At 50.2% G+C, this 22227-nt stretch overlaps 1 protein-coding gene and 1 pseudogene across 2 annotated transcripts; both read left to right on the top strand.

The window, feature by feature from the left end:
* The first annotated feature begins 645 nt into the window (after positions 1–645).
* Positions 646–8063, top strand: LOC309612664 (large ribosomal subunit protein uL6 pseudogene; annotated as a pseudogene). The gene has a single exon. The product of its transcript is annotated as a large ribosomal subunit protein uL6 pseudogene (transcript).
* A 375-nt stretch (positions 8064–8438) lies between these two features.
* On the top strand, positions 8439–22194 carry GUSB (glucuronidase beta). Its single transcript, XM_082358581.1, has 12 exons — positions 8439–8723; positions 10177–10362; positions 10659–10840; positions 11000–11142; positions 11563–11750; positions 12454–12606; positions 12862–13040; positions 13123–13269; positions 14569–14653; positions 16683–16859; positions 19847–19982; positions 21809–22194. The coding sequence occupies exons 1-12, from the start codon at positions 8511–8513 to the stop codon at positions 21976–21978; spliced, it is 1959 nt and encodes a 652-aa protein (XP_082214707.1). The 5' UTR covers positions 8439–8510; the 3' UTR covers positions 21979–22194.
* Positions 22195–22227: the final 33 nt, after the last annotated feature.

Below are 22227 nucleotides of genomic sequence, written 5' to 3'. Positions count from 1 at the left end.
GCTTGAGAGCTGGTTGGGCCTGTTGGCAACTGCCTCATCTTCAGCCCTTGCTCTGACAGTGTTCCCTCCTCCAGGCAATGGGACTTTCACCTCTTCTCCACTCTTGTCTCTCTGCATGTCCGCCTCTAAGGTGTCCTCGGGCACTCCTCCTCTGGCAGGCAGCGCTGCAGTCTGCACGTGGGGGAGGAGAGGCAGCCCTGACCCACCTTCCAGCCCTTGCACCATAAAGGTGGGCTCAGACCCCATAGCAGGCAGGGCCTGGAGATCAGGGGTCTGGATGATGAGAAGCTCAATAAAAATTCAAAATGTCCCAAATTCCCTGGGTTGTTATTTGTCCTTCTTTTCATTTTGTTTCCCCTAGAATGATCTCCTAAAGAAAGAGTCTCTGGGCTTTCCTTCAGAGAAGGGAGAAGAAAATATAACTTACGGGTTTGCTATTATGTTCTGCTAATCTTGAAAAACGTGTAAAATCACAGAGCTAAAAGCACTGTTTCTGATGAATTCTGGTATAAAGCAGAATTACAGTGTAAACACATTTAATTTAAAAACATTAAGAGGCAAAAGAGCACATATTACATAATTTACATAAAACATCCAGACTAGCCAAATCTGTGGAGACAAAAAATAGATTAGTGGTGGTTTAGGGCTGGGTGGGAGGGATAGAAGGATAGATAACTAAAAGGCACAGGGTTTCTTTTTGAGGTGATGAAAATATTCTGAAATTGATCATAATGATGGTCATACATATACACAAATATACTAAAAATCATTCAATTGTACACTTTAAGTGGATGAATTATATGATATGTGAATTATATCTCAATAAAACCGTTTAAACACAACATTGTAAATCAACTATACACCAAGAAAAATTTTTTTTAAACTGCTTAAAAAATAAACCTTAAGGAGAATTCCCTGGTGGCCCAGTGGGTAAGACTCTGCACTCCCAACACAGGGGGCCGGGAGGTTCGATCCCTGGTCGGGGAACTAGATCCCGCATGCACGCCGCAACTAAGAGTCTGCATGCCACAACTAAAGAGTCCACATGCCACAACTAAAGATCCCGAGTGCAGCAACTAAGGAGTCCGCATGCTACAACAAAAGAGTCCGCATGCCACAACTAAAGATCCCACGTGCCGCAACTAAGACCTGGTGCAGCCAAAATAAATAAATAAATTAATTAATTAATTTAAAAAAACAAAAACAAAAAAAATACCTTAAGATGCTCTCTTTTCTGAATCCACCGTGAGAATGAAGACTATTTTCAGCAACCAGACTGTCGACATTCCAGAAAATGTCAACATCACTGTGGAAGGACACACAATTATTGTGAAGGGCCCCAGAGGAATCCTGCAGAGGGACTACATCAGTATAGAACTCAGCCTCCCTGGAAAGAATAGGAAGGGACTCCAGGTTGACAAACAGTGGAGAAGAGAAAGGAACCGGCTCGAGTTCATGCAGTCCCAAGTCCAATACAACACATGATCAAGGGTGTTCCACTGGGCTTCCATTACAAGAGTACGTCTGTGTATGCTCACTTCCCCACCCACATCTTTATTCAGGAGAGCAGGTCTCTTGTTGAAACTGGAAATTTCTTAGATGAAAAATCTGCAGGGCTCATATGAGGCCAGGCATTGCTTATTCAGTATCTCAAGCCCAGGAAGTGATTTGCACTGACCTTGCATCAAATTCAGCTGCTTTGATTCAGCAAGCCACACAGTTAAAAATAAGGATATCAGAACATTTTGGATGTTATCTATGTCTCTGAAAAAGGAACAAATCATCAGGCTGATGAATAAGATCTAAGAGTTGTCTTGCTATGGAAACAAGAAGATACCAAATGATTCCCAGGACCTCTATGTGATAGCTTTAAAATGCAATGAAACTTATCTATTGGAAAAAAAAATGAGAAGTCTCACACTTGTGCTCTGATCAGCTGAGTGTCCTGTGACTTGTTATGCTCAAGGCTGGAACCCTCACATCTTTGCAGGGACATTTTGTGTTGAGGCACCTCACCACCAGGGGGAGCTTAGTCTATCAATATTATTTTCTGTCCTAGACATTATAAAGTCTTCTGGATGCAGGGTAATTTGCAGGAAGGAGAGGAGTGAATGTGCCAGCAACAATGGTAAATGTAGGGAATTCCCTGGCGGTCCAGTGGTTAGGACTTGGCGCTTTCACTGCCAGGGCCCGGGTTCAATCCCTGGTCTGGGAACTAAGATCCCGCAAGCTGTGCCAAAAAAAAAAAAAAAAAGTCAATGTATTTTGGGTGTGTTTCCTTGAGCAAGTCATTTCATCTCTCCTCTCAATTCAGCCTCAATTTCCTCATCTGTAGCAGAGAAAGAATAACTCCATTTTACAGTCTTTCAGAGCTGTAAGAATCTCTTAGCAGAGTGTCTGCTGGCGGGGGGCAGTGGGCTGCTGATACTACTGTTATCAAGCGGTAGGAGTCCAGTGGGCACCCTATAGGCCCCAGGTCACCTGTACCCAAGTGATACTCTGAATGCTGTCACCTATGGCATGAGGCCCACATCACTGTGGTTACGAAAGGAGGATCAGTTGCCAGAGAGTCACAGTTTGGCTCAGGCCAGGCGGCCAGGAGTCCAGTTCAGGACCCTGACTACAAATGCAGTGACAGCTGCTTATCCTAGGAGGAAGTCCTGTCCCCATCAGGAAACAGAAGAGCTGGCATGTGAGCCAAGCTTAGAAAAATGACCCAGAGAAGACGAGAAAGAACTATGCCGCCTTCAAGACAAGCCTGGGAAGGTATTTCTGGGGCCAAGGAGCAAGTATACCAGTAGAAGGGCGCCCAGGGATGGGGGAGATGCATAGAAAAGTCACTTAGGATAGACTTACAGTCAAATAGCATCATGACTCCATGCTTCAGACATATAATAAAGACGAACAAAATACAAAAAGAGAAAAGACCCAGAAAGATCTAGTCAAGATAAAAATAAGCAAGACCTCTTTGTGAACCAGACACAAGCAGAAGTGGTGAAAGGGGAGACACAGGGGCCTGTGCGGGGTGCAGCGAGGGGCTGGCGGCTGGGTGATTTTCTTCATCTTCCACGGGGTAACTGGGAGTAAAAGCAACTGGTGTGCACAGCCCCCGTGGAGAGTGCGCTCAGCCATAGTAAAGGGGAAGATGCACAGGGCCTCCAGCCTAGCAGCAACACCTCTAGGAAACACCTGGGGAAAGTCTCACGTGTGAGCACAAGGTCAGGAGGTACATGAGGAATGTGTTGATGGAAAGTGAAAAAGGGCAACAACCTAAATGCTCAACAGGAAAAGGGGTGAAATCAGTGGTGGTGTATTCACACAATGTAATACTCTCCAGCCATTAACATGGATGGGCCTGAGCCACATTTGTCAGCACGGCTAGAGCTGGCCAAGGCATGCATCTGGCTATGCCGGCATTCTGGAAAGGAAATGGGCATGGTCGTTTCAGATTGTGAGAAGTGTCAGGGGTAGATCAGGGAGAGGTGAGAAGGTGATGGGAGAGGTGCTAACTTCTATCAGGTGTATCTTTTTCTTTTTTCTTTTTTTTGGCTGTGCTGCCAGCTTGCGGGATCTTAGTTCCCCCGACCAGGGATCGAACCTGCCCCCTCAGCAGTGAAAGTGAGGAGTCCTAATCACTGGACCGCCAGGGAATTCCCTACCAGGTGTATCAGAGAAGAACGTTACATGCCCCTTATTCCTCTGACTTAGAATTCTCTTTTGCCTTTTTCCTTTCCATTGGGTGGGTTTGGAGCTCCCCGGAACTTTCTTTTCTCTAGGTGCTAATGGAAAGCTGGTATTGAGTTTTGAGAATGTTGCAAGAGAAAAGGAATTTCAGGAACTTCCTGTTTCCAAGCAGCAGAGGGTAGACACCATTCCAGGTCATAAAATTGGTTCAAAGACTCTTATCTGAATAAAGTATGGAATTGAGAATAGTTATGAAAGTTCTGCCCAGAACCGAAACTTGTTCAATTTTCTGTTACTAAAAACTGTCCTTGGGAATGACATATTGACATGTGCAATAACATGGAGAATCTCAAAAACATTTTACTGAATGAAAGAAACCAGACACAGAAAAGCACCCTATATCATTCTGTTTATGTGGCACTCTAGAAAAGCCCAGTCTACTCTATGGTGACACAATGTCGATCAGTAGTTGCCTGGGGCCAGGGGTGGAGGCAGGACAGACTGGACAGGGTCAGGAGGGAGGTGCCTGGAGTAATGGAACTGTTCTGTATTTTGATAGTGCTGGTAGGTACTCAGGTGTAGACATCTGTCAAGCCTTATCAAACTGTACACTTAGAATGCACGTGCACTTCATTATTTGTAAACTATACATCAAGAGAGTTTGTTCTAAACAATTAAAAAAAGAAGTCCTTGGAAGTATTTCTACAAGGTGGGGGAGAGTCTTTTTAAGACACTCAAACTTATTTTCAGATCTTGTAAAAATAACCTTTAACTTCTAAAATATTTGTTATTCTAGGGAATTCCCTGGCAGTCCAGTGGTTAGGACGCCGTGCTTTCACTGCTGTGGGCCCGAGTTCCATCCCTGGTCGGGGAATAAAGATCCTGCAAGCCACATGGCGTGGCCAAAAATTTTAAAAAAAGAAAAAAAATTTGTTATTCTAACTGGTTGCTATACTTGATAATTGTTGTCCTGGTATTGATATTAAAATAGCAATCAATATATCAAGTGACATCCTTGTATTCCTAAAAGATACACACACACACACACACACACACACACACACACGCACACACACACTCACATTCTCTCTAAGGATGAAAACTGGCAGTTCCCTTTTCTCTATATATGTATGAATATGTAATAAAACTCATGACTCTGTCAATTCCTTGTTCAAACATGAGTTTGAACGTCTTTTAGAGGCCGTATAGCAGAGTGACCAAGAGCATAAATCTCTAACCAGGTTCAAACTCTACCTCTGCCCTTTACTTAACTTTTCTCACTCACTGTATTAGTAACATGGGAATAATAATAGTACCTACTTCATGTTGTGAGAAGTGAATGAGTTAATACATGTAAAACACCCAGATAAGTACCTGGCCCTATAGTGTATAAGTCTGGATAGGCTAGTTATGCTGTAATAGCAAACAACCCCACAATCTTAGTTGTTTGAAACAGTAAAGGTGTTTTTTATTTTTTTTACCATTTTATAATTTTTTTGATTAGAAATTGCCAGATTCTTGATGCACACTTCTCAAATAAAATTAGATTATAATCATTAGCATGATTCTAAACATGCTAATTTATAGATAAAGTAATGCCAAAGTTAAGACAAATTTGAGACCTATCATTGAGAAGAAATAGGAAAGGATTTTGAATTTATAAAAGCACAAGTTCTACCCCGAATTTTGCTACAGGTTTTTCTCTGATCTTGGCAAGTCACTAGCTCTATTTGTCTTAGTGTTCCCATCTGTAAAACTGTGGTCATGATCCTTGACACTGCCTTTCTTAAAAGAGAATGTTATGAGGATGAATAAGGTAATGCCTTGTGGTAGAAATAATAAAGGTTTATTTCTCACTCATGCCACACATCCATCACAGGTTGGAAGGGAAGCATTGATCACCCTCAGTCACTCAGGAATTCAGGCTGATGGAAGCTCAATTTGGACACATGCTTCCATGATCGCCAAGGCAGGAAAAAGGGATGTGGCAGATCAGCACTGGCTTTCAAATTTCTGCTATCAAAATCTCATTTGGCAAAAATAGTCACATGATGATACCTAACTTCAAAGGGGCAAGGACCATGTGTCTAGAAAGGGGGAGGACCAGAAAAACGTTTGGTGAAAAGCACTAACAACTACCATGGTTAACTTTTTTTTTTTTTTTTTTGGCTGCACCTTGTGACATGTGGGATCTTAGGTCCCCCGACCAGTAGAAGCGTGGAGTCCTAACCACTGGACCACCAGTGAAGTCCCATGGTTAACTATTATAATTGAATTTTAAAGTAGGCAGAGGAGGAGAACTCAAAGAGGAAGTGACATTTAAGCCAACGCCTGAATCACAAAAAAGGGGAAACTATGAGAGCATTGTGTGCAAAGTCCCTAAAGCAGGAATGGGCTTGAAGCATTTGAGGAATAGGAAAATGGCTCAAGTGTTTGCAAAATGGTGAATAAGAGTGAGAGCTGGCAGGGCTGGGTCACACGGGCCCTTGAAGGCCATGGTAAGGAGTCTGAATTTACTCCAAAGTGTACTGGGAAGCCACTGTTTAACCAGATAACATGGTATAGTTTTTATAAAGACCACTCACTCTGCTTGCTCTGGTGGGATGGGCAAGTATGGGGAAAGGGAAATCAGTGAAGAGGCAACAGTCCAGGTGAGAGACGCCTGTGGTCTGGGCCATACTGGTCTGGGCCAGTATGATGTTGTGTGGAACGCCCAGTCCCTGTAGACTATACTGACAGAGGATTAAGAGAGCGTAGGCCTAGGGCTAGACAGTGAATGTCTACCACTGCCCCATATAATTACGACCTGCTTTTGATCCTGTCTCGTTGCTGAGGATTGAAAAGAACACATTTACCACATCATTAGCCACATATCAAGTGCCAGAGGCTGTGTTGATATATTCTAGCAAAGAAACAGCTTCTGAGGGGCTTCCCTGGTGGCGCAGTGGTTAAGAATCCACCTGCCAACGCAAAGGACAGTGGTTCGAGCCCTATGCTCCATGCTTCATCCCCTGTACTCATAATGTGGGGTGTCTTGGGGCTAATGTTTCGACCTGTTCTCCATCCACACCCATTTCTTTGGTGACCTCATCCATTCTCACTGCTGACAATTCCCAAATTTTCATCTCCAGATCCATATGTTTGTACAAGGCTGCAAAATTAGTGGGGAAGGAAACTGGCCAATGGGCTTTACCCATCAGGGTCTCGTCGTCGGGTTCACACGTTCAGAAACCAAGTTTTATTTGATCTCTATTAACAGTCAACTTGTAGGACTTCCCTGGTGGCGCAGTGGTTAAGAATCCACCTGCCAATGCAGAGGACACGGGTTCAATCCCTGGTCTGGGAAGATCCCATATGCTGCACAGCAACTAAGCCCGTGTGCCACAACTACTGAGCCTGCGTTCTAGAGCCCACGTGCCACAACTATTGAAGCTGCTCGCCCTAGAGCCTGCGCACTGCGACCGCAACTACTGAGCCCACGTGCCGCAGCTACTGAAGCCCGCGCGCCTAAAGCCTGTGCTCCGCAACAAGAGAAGCCACCGCAATAAGAAGCCCGTGCACCGCAACGAAGAGTAGGCCCTGCTTGTGGCAACTAGAGAAAGCCTGCGCGCAGCAACGAAAACCCAACGCAGCCAAAAATAAAAAATTAAAATTAAAAACAAAAAGAAAATCAACTTGTACTAACTAAATATATATAGGTTGACTCGCAAATGGAAAATCAATTTATTAATTTATAGAAGCAGATTGACCTTTACTTATTTATTTTTGCCCATTTGCTAGTTTTAAAAGGCTCATTGGTTTGATTCTGATTATAAAAATAATGCATGTTCATGATAGAAATTTTCACAAAATCAGAAAATACGAAGAACAAAATGAAAATCATCTATATCACCCATAATAACACTTTACAACTATCTAGATCTGTGTGGATATAATTTAGGCACTATTGGGATCATACTGTATATACTTTTGCATCTTACTTTCTCTTATTTTTATATGGTAAGCATTTCCGGAAAAGAAAAACCTGTAGGCCTTGTCATTTCTTACAATATATTTATTTTTACCACCCTGGGAACTACTTTGTTTACGGCGTCAAGGTGCATTACCAGAAGGTTGCTTTGGTGAACATGAAATCAGAGCAAAAATGAATTAAAAATAGAGTAATTGTACGAACAATTGCATCCAGGCCAGGTTACCGGTACCATAGACCCCCTCTCCTTGCATCTCTGTGTGCCCGCAATGCCAAGAGGGAGCGCCGGGCCCCTGGGTAGGGGTTCGGGGCCCAGGGGACCGCAGGTGGAAGCCCAGGGTCAAGGTTATAAGCCAGGTGGGCCTGCGCGAAAGTCACTAGACATGTTGAGGCTTCGTCTGAGCTCACCGGTGTCCCGCAAGCATAAGCGAGTGGAGGTGTCCCAGGTCGGCCTCCTTGAAGCATCGTGGGTAACCCGGCCGTCTCCCGGATTTCGCTGCGGCCCGCGTCCCTGGACCAGCCGCCCTGGGCGCTAGCAGCCGGGGATGGGAGGGCGGGGGAGGGCGGCGGACGGCAGTGACCTCGCGGGCGCGGAGCCTGCGACCACCGCCCTTCGGGGCCCGGGGTGGAGCTCGGGCTCCCCGCGGACCCTCCCCTGCCGCCGCTCTCGGTCAGTAAGGCGGGCCTGGAACGGCCTTGTGGGAGCTGGCCTCCGGCGGACACCTGGCCGCGGAATCGCCTTCAACGAAGATGGCGCGGGGGCGGGACACGTGACTTCAGGCTCCACCCCGGCCCCGCCTCCCGCGCTCACGGCACCGGGCGCGGGGCTGCTGGCAGCTAGGGGCCCGCAGGAACCATGCTCCGGGGGCTGGCGGGCGCCTGGGCCGTGCTCGGCCCGCTGCTCTGGGGCTGCGGGCTGGCGCTGCTGCAGGGCGGGATGCTCTACCCCCGGGAGAGCCGGTCGCGGGAGCGCAAGGAACTGGACGGCCTCTGGAGGTTCCGCGCCGACTTCTCCCAGAACCGGCGCCAGGGCTTCGAGCAGCAGTGGTACCGGACGCCGCTGCGGGAGGTGCGGGCTCTGGGGACGGGGACCAGGGCAGGGAAGCTCCTGGAAGCCGGGTCGGGGGTGTGGGGAGACTTTCCCTGAGCCCTCGGAACTGCCGGCCAGGAGGAGGTTAAAGATGGACGGGCCTGTGGGGCTTGGGGTCGACCCACCCGGAGAGTGACCGGGAAGGAGGAAATGGGCGGGCCCGATGTCGGTGGGGGAGGCGGAGCCGGAGCAGTGTCCCGGCACCGACCTGGGGGCGGGTGGCCGCGCAGTGGCAGGAGGGGAGGCTTTGGACGTCTTGGAGCCAGCTCTGCCCTGGCAGGAAGGGCCTTGGGTTCCAAGGTTCAGGTAGAGGACGGGGCTTGGCATCCAGCCGAGGACCCCCCTCTAGGTCTCCCCTCTGACTTGGATCGGGTGGGAACTGAGAACTGGGGCAGGGGCAGGCCTGTGTGCCCATCCGACACTCACCTCTCTTAGATCCTCTTTTTTCAGTCTTTGCCGCCCAGCCCTCATCGGCGGAGGAAGAAAGGGGCGGGCGGGGGCTGGTGCCAGGCACTTGCCCCACTCAGAGTTTCCGCAGGGAAGCGGCCCATGCGCCCCGGCCAGCCTCCCTCCCTGGGGCAGTCAGTTGATCATCTTCCTCTTAGTCAGGGTCTGGTTTGTCTCTGCAGATCCTTCTTGCCCTAGGCTGGTTGCGGCCATAGGCTCACCCCATTCCATGGACACCCGGGTGCCTGCTGCCCGCTACCCTGAGAAAGAACTTATGGCCGCACCAGACCTTGGACACAAAGCATCCTAGCAGTTGGTCTCTCATCAGCAAGTTATCCATCCATTCATCCAATATTTGTTGAGTCCTTACTATGTGGCAGGGCTTGTGCCAGAAGCTGGGCAGACAGCTGTGAGGGACAGGAAATCCCTGCTTCCTTGGAGGTCACATGTGTCTTCAGGAAGCTCTTCCCCAGGCTGCTTCCAGACTCCCTGAGCTCTCTGCCCCACTCCTGCCTTGCCTTCTCCCTGAGGTGTTCAAGGGTGCGGAGGTTCAGGGGAGTCCCTGCGGGGCTCCGATTCACCTGGTTCTGCCGGGACGTCCAGAGGTCGTATCTCAGGGGCCCTGGCCCCTAAGATAGTCCCCCGCCATGCTCCATGCTCTCTTCTTCGTAGAGCTGCTCGCCTGGCAGCAGAGGCCTTGTTCACTCTTTCACTCCCAGCGCCTGAAACAGCACGTACGCGTTCACTGTGCGCCACTGAGTGAGTGAGTGAGTGAGTGCGTGCGTGACTGGGTCTACTTCATGGAGTCGCGAAAATTAAATGAGTCAGTAAAAGACATTGGTCAGTTGCTGGTGGGGTGGCCTGGAATCCGGGAGGGTCTGGGAGAAGTCATCTCGTCCAGCTTCTTCCTGTAAGTGGGGTTGCCGGGGGGGGCCCCTTAGCTTCCCAGGTGATCTGGACCTGATTCCAGTCCTTGTCTCCTCAGTCGGGCCCCAGCCTGGACATGCCGGTTCCCTCCAGCTTCAACGACGTAGGCCAGGATGGGCGGCTGCGGAGCTTCGTTGGCTGGGTGTGGTATGAACGGGAGGCCACCCTGCCCCAGCGATGGACCGAGGACCTGGGCACAAGAGTGGTGCTGAGGATCGGCAGCGCCCACTACTACGCCATCGTGGTCAGTGCAGCAAGCGGCAGGCGGAACGAGTAGGGTGCCTGGATCCCAGCCGTCACCTGACAGCCTGCCTCCTGCGGTGCCCGCGGGGTGGGGGGCACACTCACGCCCCGCACTGGGGTTCGTGCCCTGGGGGGGGGGAGGGTGGCCTCATCTGTTCCCCCGGAGCTCCCTTCCTCCACTTCTGAGGCGGGTGGCAGCTGGCAGCCCATCCCGCCCGCTCCCCCCATACTGCACTTCTACGTGAGGGAGCGCCTGAGATGGCAGGGCCCCCTCCTCATATATCCCTGTGTCTGCAGTGGGTGAATGGGGTCCATGTGGCAGAGCACGAGGGGGGCCATCTCCCCTTCGAGGCTGACATCAGCAAGCTGGTCCAGAGTGGGCCCCTGTCCTCCTGCCGCATTACCATCGCCATCAACAACACGCTCTCCCCCCACACCCTGCCGCCAGGGACCATCCTCTACAAGACGGACACCTCCAAGTGAGCAGCACCTCGCCCCCCTCCCCGCTCTGCCCAGTGGTCTTCCCGTCAGGGTCAGGGTGGCTTTAACAGAGGTGAGGCCCTGGCTCTGGGAGGCCAGGGAGACGTGTGAGCTGAGGTCGAAGGACCCAGGGCAAGGCCACTGCCCTCCCATCCTAGGTACCCCAAGGGTTACTTTGTCCAGAACACAAACTTTGACTTCTTCAATTACGCGGGACTGCATCGAACTGTGCTCCTCTACACCACGCCTACCACCTACATCGATGACATCACCGTCACCACCGACGTGGACCAAGACACTGGTGAGGCTCCTGGCAGGGTCTGCCGTCAGCCAGGCCCCCAGCGGCTTTGTTCCCTGTTTGGAAAGATCCCCTAGGAGAAAGACTGTCCCATCCACCTCAGCAGCTGGAATCCAGCCTGTCCGAGCTGGCAGAGGCTGCGGAAATCACCCATCTGCTCTGACTTCACTTTGGGAGCAAGTGGGGCTTGCCTCAAATCATAGCTCGTGGTGAATAATAGCCCAGGATGCAGGAGAACCCCATGTCCCTTCCCCACTGTGCCGCCCTCACTTCATCTCCCCTCACTGCAGATTGAGCTCAAGAAATAAATGGCTGTCAGCTAGGGGCTCCTCAGAAAGGTGGCCTCAGGGCACTCTCATCTGTGTGACCCCAGGTCACATCCCTCCCTCCTCTCTCTTGTCTGATCTGTCTTGTCTCCTGCAGGGCTGGTGAATTACCAGATCGTCGTCCAGGGCAGTGAGCACTTCCAGCTTGAAGTGTGTCTCCTGGATGAGGAAGGCAGGGTCGTGGCCAAGGGGACAGGGGGCCGGGGCCAGCTGCGGGTGCCCAGTGCCCACCTCTGGTGGCCGTACCTGATGCACGAGCACCCTGCCTACCTGTACTCGTTGGAGGTAATGGTGGTGAGGATTGGGCTGTGGGAGGCCTTTTCCCCCCATCCAGCAGCCCTGGCTTCAGCAGGCATGGTCCTCTGATCTTCCTAGTCAGTTGGATTGAAGAGTCCCCAGCCTGCTTTTTTCCAACCCTTGGTGGGGAGGCCCAGTTTGAAGAGCAGGCCCCAGGGGCAGGGTGGGCAAAAGTTCCTTCTTTTTTTTAAAAATTTTTTATTTTTTAACATCTTTATTAGAGTATAATTGCTTTACAATGGTGTGTCAGTTTCTGCTTTATAACAAAGTGAATCAGTTATACATATACATATGTTCCCATATCTCTTCCCTCTTGCGTCTCACTCCCTCCCACCCTCCCTATCCCACCCCTCTAGGTGGTCACAAAGCACCGAGCTGATCTCCCTGTGCTATGCGGCTGCTTCCCACTAGCTATCTATTTTACGTTTGGTAGTGTATATATGTCCATGCCACTCTCTCACTTTGTCCCGGCTTACCCTTCCCCCTCCCCGTATCCTCAAGTCCATTCTCTAGTAGGTCTGCATAAAAGCTCCTTCTTGTTCATGGCGGATGCCTGTACTTCCTGCATCTCTCTACTTGCCGTCCCAGAGGTGGGCTGCCGTGGTTTGCAAGGGGCCATCCTGCCGAAGTGCGGGCTGCGTGGGGTTCAGGCTGTCCAGGATGCCTCATGCCCAGTGCCTGGCTTTTGCAGGTGAAGCTGACCGCACAGACGGCTGCTGGGTTTGTGTCTGACTTCTACACCCTCCCCGTGGGGATCCGCACTGTGGCTGTCACAGAGAGCCAGTTCCGCATCAACGGGAAGCCTTTCTATTTCCACGGGGTCAACAAGCATGAGGATGCAGACGTGAGTTGGGGCTCCTGAGTCCCTGGGGGGGGCAATTTCTTGCCATCCCTTCCTCCGTGTCCCTTGAAGTGGTTGAGGGCAGCTCAGAGCAGTGAAGCAAACCGCTCAAAACCACTGCTCAAAACCACGATGGGGCCTGTGCTTGGCCTGGATAGAGGGCTAACGGGGTGACTCTTGAGGGGCCCAGCTCTAGAAGGAAGCGCATCTTCAGCGGGGACAGGGGGCAGGGGCTCACGCTGCTGTGCTGTCCCCTAGATCCGAGGGAAGGGCTTTGACTGGCCGCTGCTGGTGAAGGACTTCAACCTGCTGCACTGGCTGGGCGCCAATGCCTTCCGCACCAGCCACTACCCCTACGCAGAGGAGGTGATGCAGCTCTGTGACCGCTATGGGATCGTGGTCATCGACGAGAGTCCCGGCGTGGGCATCGTGCTGGCGTGAGTGCCCGCCGCCCGCACAGCCCAGCCCGCCCAGCTTGGCGCCCTGTGACCCGCTCCCTTTCCTCCCCCTGCCCCGCAGCCAGAGCTTCAGCAACGTGTCTCTGCAGCACCACCTGGAGGTGATGGAGGAGATGGTCCGCAGGGACAAGAATCACCCGGCTGTTGTGATGTGGTCTGTGGCCAACGAGCCTGCTTCCTTCCTGAAGCCGGCTGGTTACTACTTTAAGTGAGTGCCCCTGCCTTCCCCGGGTCAGGGGTGAGACCTCAGCCCGCTGGCCCAGCTCAGCCTCGGCTGGCAGCTGCGGGCGAGCTGCAGTGGGCCCTGGGGTGGGTGTGGGCTGTGAGAGGGTCAGCACCTGCTCCCAGCCCAGGTGCATCCATACCTGGTCAGTTGAGGGGACCAAGTACCCACCCACCCAGATCGTGATTTTAACCCAGTGTCTTCCTTGACACACCTGAAATGAAACCCAGAGTTAACCTAACCTATTTATACACATAACTTCAAATTAAGAAAGAAAAAGAAATAGTGACGTAGCCTAACCATAATATAAAGGAGAGTCATTTGTAAAATAATCCGTGAATGCATGGGCCTAGACTCCCCAGAAGATCCAGTGAAGGGGCAGGAGCTTGCACCTAGATGTGGCATCTCCCTGACAGCACAGCTACAAAAGCTGATGACGGGGGCTGGAAAGCATAGCTGGTGACTCTGATACCGTGAGCAGCGTTTTCTTCAGTGCTGCCCTTTTCTAAAACACTGAGCCACCCCAGGTAAAGTTGCAACCAAAACCAAGTATAGTCTTCCCTCGATTTTTATGGTATCTCCGTTCCTGGGAAATTTAGTGCGTGTTTGTTAAAACTGCACAAAACCACTTTGTGATGCTTCGGGTTCATCTGTAAAGGGGAATTAAGCTTTATAAAGCCGGCTTACCTAGGCATGTAATTATAAACAGGTTTTCAATGACGTGCATGTTCTAACCATTCTAAGTTACATTGTTGGATGGGACCAGGCCATCTAAAGTTCATGGTCCATTCACTGAATGCGAATAGCTTGTAATTTGTTACATTCGCCTGTGTGGCTTCACTCCTTGGAGCTTCACAGCTATTTAAGTCTCTAGTGAGTGCCCAGCGCACAGCCTGCCTCCCAGCCCCCGACTTAGGTGTTAATATCCATCCTAATCCACACCCCGTCCTATTTTCAAGAGCTTCGCCAGAGATGCAGAGCCCAGCTTTTGGCAGTGCCCAGCCCAAGGACCTCTGCTCTGTGCCTCCCACCCCTGGAGGATGGTCCCTCCTCTGGGAGGGATGGGGGACTAGGATCTGGGGAGGGAGGAAGGAGGAAAGAATGATGTCAGGGAACGTGACGCCTAGAAGAACATGTTTGCTTACCTGAAATACACTGGAAGGCAGGGAGGAGAGCGGTGTCTTGGGGCTTTTTTTGGCTGGGAAGATGGGAAGGAGAGGATGCGGGATGAGAGCCCTCCCTGGACTGACTGACGGTGCCCTGTCTTCTGCCCTCCGTGGACAGGACGCTGATTGCCCACACCAAAGCCTTGGACCCCTCCCGGCCCGTGACCTTTGTGACCAACTCCAACTATGAAGCAGACCTGGCGGTGAGCCTGGGGGTCTCCATGCCACGTCTCCCCTCTGCCTGTCCTCTCATCCTGCCCGGATGCTGGCTGACATGAGCCGCTGGGAGGGACCACGAGCAGCCAGTCCAACCATTTCCATAGATGGTCTTTAGGTTAAAGAGGACTGCCCGTCGATTTGCCAGGCAGTGTGGCTTCTTGAATCTAAGGAGGCTGGGCACAGGGAGGTCGAATTCATTCTCAGTTCAGACTCATCAGTTTTTATGCACCTCAATTTAATTTTATGCCCCTCAGTTTAATATGCTTAGAAAAGGGTAGAGGTTTAAGGGAGCCTAAAGTCATCTTTGTCCCGTGTTTCTCAAACCTGGCTGATCGTCAGAACCACTAAGGGAAGCTTTCTGAAAGTGTAGATATCTGGATTCTGAGATTCTGATTTAGTAAAGTCCAGGGTGGGAATCTGGGTTTTAAAAAAACTCCTCAGTGATTCCCGTCATCAACCCAGCTTTGGGAACCGGACTAGACTAAACTAGATCCAGACCCTGGGATTGAGAATCAAAGGAACAGGCCACACAGCCGGCCAGACCCCACGGCCACCCTCACGGTCCCTGGGCGCAGCAGCCCCTCGGAAACCGTGTTGAGTTGCACAGAAGCTGTAAAACATGGGAGCAAGAAGATGCTCTTCCACTAGAGAACTGAGGCCAGTACTTAAAAGTGCTCCAGAGAGAGGAATCATCTAAAGGAGAAAGAATGGATGAGAAAACACTATGCACAAGAATAAATTGTGAGCACTGTCATTTTGACACGGATGGGACAGTTTGTAGCCCTGGTGTTCCTGTGCCATCCCTCGACAATGCCCCCTTGAAGGAGTGCGAAGACTGTGGTCAAATACCAGTGTGACACAGGCAGACCTGGACTTTCTCAGAGCCCAAGTGGTGTTCCTTCCCGTTCTAGTGGGCAGGGGAGCCTGTGCCGGTCCCCCCAGAAGGTTGCCAGGCTCACCTGGTGGGGGGTGTGTGAGCCACAGTCATGGTCACGTGCCCACCCAGAGGCACCGCTTTCCACCTGCATCTTTCCGCCACCAGTTCGGAAAGGTGCCGAGGTCACTTGGGAAAGACGGACCACGACAGTCACAGTGCAGACTTTGGAGGTGAGTGTGGGTTCAGGTGAGCTCTGCTGCCCACTGCGCACCACACTGTTCAGACTCGAGGCAGTCCCGCCCCATCATCCGGGCTACCCTCCTAGGAGGGAATTTTCCAGCCACTTTATGGCCCACAGTCCTAGCTCAGGAAGGTGAATCAAGAGCCTTTGTGAGGAGAAAAACTGCCTTTGTCCCTTAGTTGGGAACACTTCTCCAGGGCCAGGGGGACAGCCAGTGACAGGAGCACAACCTAAAGAGGAACACAGTCGGGTTGGGATGGGCCCTGGGCTCCCACTGGGGCCAGCGCGCTGGGCACCCTCCCCTGAGCCCAGCTGCAGCCAGGTCAGGGGCACCAGCCCAGAGTTAGAGACTTGTTCCATTCAAGTCTCTTCTAACTCCATGTCCTATACGTGTGAGCATCCAACTCATTTCTTTTTTTAAATTAATTAATTAATTTTATTTTGGGCTGCGTTGGGTCTTCGTTGCTGCACGTGGGCTTTCTCTAGTTGCGGCAAGCGGGGGCTACTCTTTGCTGCAGTGTGTGGGCTTCCCATCGCGGTGGCTTCTCGTTGCGGAGCACGGGCTCTAGGTGCGTGGGCTTCAGTAGTTGTGGCACGTGGGCTCAGTAGTTGTGGCTCGTGGGCTCTAGAGCGCAGGCTCAGTAGTTGTGGCACACGGGCTTAGTTGTTCCACAATATGTGGGATATTCCCGGACCAGGGCTCGAACCAGTGTCCCCTGCATTGGCAGGCGGATTCTTAACCACTGTGCCACCAGGGAAGTCCCCTAACTCATTTCTGCATCCCCTTCTTAACTGCTGTGCCAGAAGCGCCGCCCCCCCCCCCCCGGCCCAACTGTAAGTCCGAAGGCTATCCTACACTCTCCTGGTTCTTGAACACGTTTTAACACTCTTCCAGGTGCCGTATGTGGACGTCATCTGTGTGAACAGTTACTACTCCTGGTATCATGACTACGGGCACATGGAGGTGATTCAGCTGCAGCTGGCAACCCAGTTTGAGAGCTGGTATAAGACCTACCAGAAGCCAATTATTCAGAGCGAGTACGGAGCAGAAACCATCACAGGGTTTCACGAGGTAAGTAGTGTAGAACATTCGAGTTATTTTTTCACTCTCCTAGACCGTGATGTCATTCACTGCCCCGGGCTAGAAAGGTGCCTCCTTCCCGGTCCCTCACTTGTCCTGATGACCTCCTACAGCTCACCAGGCTCACCTTAACCTACCCCTCCACACGGCTGCCCTGGACTCCGCCTCTGCCTCACTTGAGTGGTCCTCAGACAGCCTCCCCCTAGCTGCCCAAATGGTCTTTGGAACAAATCCAAACCTTGGGAGTCCCGTCACTGGCTTCTGGCCCACAGGACGAAGCCCAAATCTGTGGTCAGGGCTGTCAACATCCTTTGCCCTGTGCCATCTCCCAGGTCTTCATCCTCCTCTGCCTTCAGTCCTGGACCCTGGCCTGTTTTCACTGTGCTCACTGGCTTCTGCTCTGGCTTGGCCTGTTCCTTCTGCCTAGAATGCCCTTCTTAGCACCATAATCATCAACTAATGGATTCTGTTTTTTTTTTTTAAGGGATTATTTATTTATTTATTTGTGTATTTATGTATGTATTTATTTATTTATTTTTGGCTGCGTTGGGTCTTCGTTGTGCCGCAGGCTTTCTCTAGTTGCGGTGAGCGGGGGCTACTCTTTGTTGCGGTGCGCGGGCTTCTCATTGTGGTGGCTTCCCTTGTTGTGGAGCACGGGCTCTAGGCACGTAGGCTCAGTAGTTGTGGCGCACGGGCTTAGTTGCTCTGCAGCATGTGGGATCTTCCTGGACCAGGGCTCGAACCCATGTCTCCTGCATTGGCAGGCGGATTCCTAACCACTGCACCACCAGGGAAGCCCAACTAATGGATTCTTACTCAGCATTCGAGCCTCAGCTTAGGTGGCCCCTCTTTGGTGAGGTTTACCCCACCTGCCTGGGCAGAGGAAACTGTTCCCCCTGCTCCATCTCTGTCTCAGCATTTCTCAGTGTGCGCTGTCATGATCTCTTTGGCTCTCTCCTTGACCAGACCGAGGGCTCCAGGAGGGAGACTAAATCCTATTTATTGTTGCTTCCCAAGCACTCAGCAGGGTCCGGCACACAGCGGGTGCTAAATGATACTTGTTAAGGGAATGAGTGAGATCTTGGAGCAAGATTTTGGTTTTTTTGGGAGTTTTTTTTTAGCTGCGTCGCACTGCATGCAGGATCTTAGTTCCTAGACCAGGGATTGAACCCACACCCCCTGCACTGGAAGCATGGAGTCATAACCACTGGACCACCAGGGAAGTCGTTGGAGCAAGGTTTAATCACTAGCTTTTTCTCATTGTTTTGTCCATTTCCTCACCAAAGATAGGCTGTTTTGTCTTGTGGGGATTGTTTTCATGTGGATTCTTGAACCCCAGCCAGCTGACACTCACCTGTCACAACGGCTGGGGTTCCTTGTTGACACATTTCTTCATTTGCTGATCCTTCGTAGGTTGAACAGTAACCCAAATGGACTCTCTTATTCTGTTCACACCCTTAAATTCATCTTGCCTACACAGAGTGCCACTTGGACAGACTGCTAACGTAGGGGGAAGTATCTTATGAAGACAAAGTATGTACATTTGTCCTCCCTCTTTAAAAAGGTGACCAACTCTGAATTTTTAACAAATTCTGAAAAGGACTTCCCTGGTGGTCCAGTGGTTAAGACTTCCCCTTCCAGTGAAGGGGGTGTGGGTTCGATCCCTGGTCTGGGAGCTAAGATCCCACATGCCTCCTGGCCAAAAAACCAAAACATAAAACAGAAGCAATATTGTAACAAATTCAATAAAGGTTTTTTAAAAAAAAGGAAATTCTGAAAGAGTCTGGGTCAGCACTCTCTGATAGCGCCTTTGTGGTGATGGAAATGTTCTAGATCTGCACCGTCCAGAAGGGGAGCCACTGCCATGTGTGACTTCTGAGGACTTGGAACGTGACTGGCGTGACTGATATAGTTTAATGTAGTTTTAAATTTAAATAACCTCGTGTGGCTAGCATTAGACAAGGCAGGGTCATTTCCATTAAAACACAGTAAGGAACTCGACATCTTGCCCTGCCCTCAAATTCCACTTTGGAACTGCAACAAAACAGGGCTCAGTGGTACAGTTGTATCTTTGGTGTATAGTAGCTTTCACTGTTGTCGTTGTTCTGTATCTTTTTTTTTTTTTTGGCTGCGCCACAAGGCATACAGGATGTTAGTTCCCCGACCAGGGATCGAACCTGTGCCCCCTGCAGTGGTGCAGTGGAAGCACAGCGTCTTAACCACTGGACTGCCAGGCAAGTCCCTATAATAGCATTTTTTTCCCTATAATAGCATTTATATTTATCCTCACTGTGGCACACGGGATCTTTAGTTGCGGCATGCGGGATCTAGTTCCCTGACCCTATCTTTCTAGTTTGTCACTTTGTCTCCAATGCCTGCCATATAAGCAGATACTAAATAATTATTTGTTGAATGGATGAATGGGCTAAACAGCAGCTATTTACCCAGACGAGATACAGATGAATCTGAGGCGAGTTAAATCTGAGTCACACTAGTTCTCAAATTATACACTGGCAGCTACTTCAAACTTGAGTTTTAAATTTATTATCCAGAGACATACTTTTACTCCTAGTGTAGTTCAGCTTTAAGACTGCACTGGGGAATAGAGATGTTAAAGATAAAGCAAATATTAAATTCTGTTTTATGGGAGTTCCCTGGCGGTGCAGTGGTTAGGACTTGGCGCTCTCACTGCCGTGGGCCCCAGTTCAATCCCTGGTCGGGGAACTAAGAACCTGCGTGCCATGCAGTGTGGCCAAAAAAAACCCCAAAACAGTTAGTAATTAAGGTTTTGTTTTTTTTTTCACCCTGGGCTATGTCATACCCTGGCTGTGTCCCTACACCAGCATCAGCAAGTCCTGCAGTCACTATAGCCCACCATGAGGACAGATATTTTGGTCATCACGTGGATCTTTATTTTTATCTAACATTTACAGTCCTGCTTGTTCTGAGTCCTAAATTCTCTTTGCCTTGACTTCCAGGATCCACCTCTGATGTTCAGTGAAGAGTACCAGAAAGGCCTGCTTGAGCAGTATCACGTGGTTCTGGATCAGAAACGAAAAGAATATGTGGTTGGAGAGCTCATCTGGAATTTTGCTGATTTTATGACTGACCAGTGTAAGTGGCAGTTCGGTGCATGGAATGTACCGCTTCTCGTTTTTTCAGGTTGGCATTTCAGTTCAGGACATTTGGTTGTAAGAACCCTGGAAACAAGAGGGGGGAAAGCTGATGTAATCAATGCAGGCTACATAGAGGATTCCCTAGGAAAAGTGAGTTGTGTTTAGCAAGCAGCCATCACTTGCTGGCTGCCTAAATCATTTTATGGTAAACAAGCCAATGGGAGAGGCTACCGTCTCAAGGCAGAGATGGCTACCTTACCTCTGTGTTTCACCACAGTACGAGGAAGAAGTGGACCTCGTACTGGATTTATTTGTGGGATATACTCATTATTCCAGAATAAGGTGCAAAGCCCGAGAAACTTCAGATATTTCAGTCTGTTTTATATTATTCACTTACAAAAGGCAAGTTCGCCAAATACAGGTAAGTGTCAAAGGGTTTTGAATGTGGGAGTGTTTAAAAGCCTTCAAAGTGAATACGATCTGTACTTTCTCAAGTGGGGATAATGAGGGCTACTTCACAAAAGTTCCAAATGAGTTTCCCATTTCTTTCTACCCCTCTAGGTAACTAGCTTCTTGATATACCATAAACTTAGGATAGCAATCTGGGGAGGAAGGGAAGGATTTGGTAGTAGTGGGAATTACATTACATTACTTATGGGGAAAGGCAGGTTTTTGGAAGGTTAAAGTTTTGTTTTGTTTTGATATATTTTTATTTATTTATTTGGTTGCACCGGGTCTCAGTTGTGGCAGGCAGGCTCCTTTGTTGCAGCTCGCCGGCTCCTTAGTTGTGGCATGTGAACTCTTAGTTGCAGCATGCATGTGGGATCTAGTTCCCTGGACCGGCATCAAACCTGGGCCCCCTGCATTGGGAGCACGGAGTCTTAACCACTGTGCCACCAGGGAAGTCCCTAGAAGATTAAGGTTTAATTAAAAATCCGAATGGGAGAGGTGAAGAAGAAAAGAGAGAGCATGAGCCTCCACTCTGCTTGGCAAATGAGATTCACAGCTCCTGGAAATAAGCTTGGATGGAAGTCTAGTTCTGTGACTAAGTGCACTGCTTTGTGTAGTAAGGAATTAGCTGTGTGACCTTGTACAAGGTACCTACCTTTTCACAAGCCTGTAAAGTGGGGCTAACGCCTACCACCTTGCAGGTCGATGCAGGGATTCCATTTGACGAAGCGCTTGGCACAGTGCCTGGCGTTTGCTTTTAGTGGAAGAAATTATTGTTGTCTTGAACTTTTCAGTGGGAAAGACCTGCTTTCCATTTAGCAGAAGCGGTGGTTTCTCTAGGAGATGGAGGGGTTCGCTGGGAGTGTAGCTGCTCCCTTCCCAGCTCCAGCTCTGGCGGACCTGCCACCAGGGGTGGGGACCCAGCTGGAAGTCTGCCCAGCAGGACTTTAAAATCTACGAGTAGCTCCCACTTAGGCGCCTGTGACTGGTCAAGACTCTGGCTCCCACTAGCACAGTTGGCTCCTCAGAGAGGCGCAAGCCTTTCCAAGGGGAACTTCATCTCAGCCCCGGTCCAGTTACCAGGCAGGTGGGTACCCATAATGTCTTAAACCTTATTTTGCAAGTAAAAGATAAATAATTTTGGATTATTTCCCTAAAAGAAGAAAAACTAACACACCAGGGAGCTCAGTGTTTTGGGGGAGCAGTGGTGTTTTAAATCTTTAACCCGTTAAGGGGCCACTTCATCAGATACCGCTGCAGACCAAGCATCTCTAAACCATGAGGACCTCGCTGTTTAGTGCCCAGCTTGGCTCCAGGCTGGTTCTGATTTGGCCCATCAGAAGTCATCTGAAATACCTTTTGCCTTGTTTCTAGCACCACAGAGGGCGATAGGGAATAGAAAAGGGATCTTCACTCGTCAGAGACAACCGAAAAGTGCAGCATTCCTGTTGCGAGAGAGATACTGGAAACTTGCCAATGAAACCAAGTACCGCGGGTCAGCTGTGAAGTCACAGTGTGTGGGAAACAGCCCGTTTACTTTTTAAGCAAGAACTACCTCTCTGCCGACACGGGCTCTGTCAGCCCCTCCTTCCCAAGCAGGGGGCGACTTCCACAGGACACAGAGCAAGCGCTTCCTGGACGGTGCATGGCAGACCGGGAGGTTTCTGGTCTGGGTTTTGTGGTCATTTGCTAGAAGGGAGCGTTAGAGGTGAAAACAAAGGCTTCTGGAGTATGAGAATAAAGAGTTGGCTTAAAAGTGACCATCCATAAATTCAGTGATCTGTACCGCTGAA

This window comes from Balaenoptera borealis (genome assembly GCF_965194805.1).
Source record: "Balaenoptera borealis genome assembly, chromosome: 16".
Classification (NCBI taxonomy): domain Eukaryota; kingdom Metazoa; phylum Chordata; class Mammalia; order Artiodactyla; family Balaenopteridae; genus Balaenoptera; species Balaenoptera borealis.
Note: the sequence above shows the minus strand (reverse complement) of the source record. Positions and strands in the feature narration are given on the sequence as shown.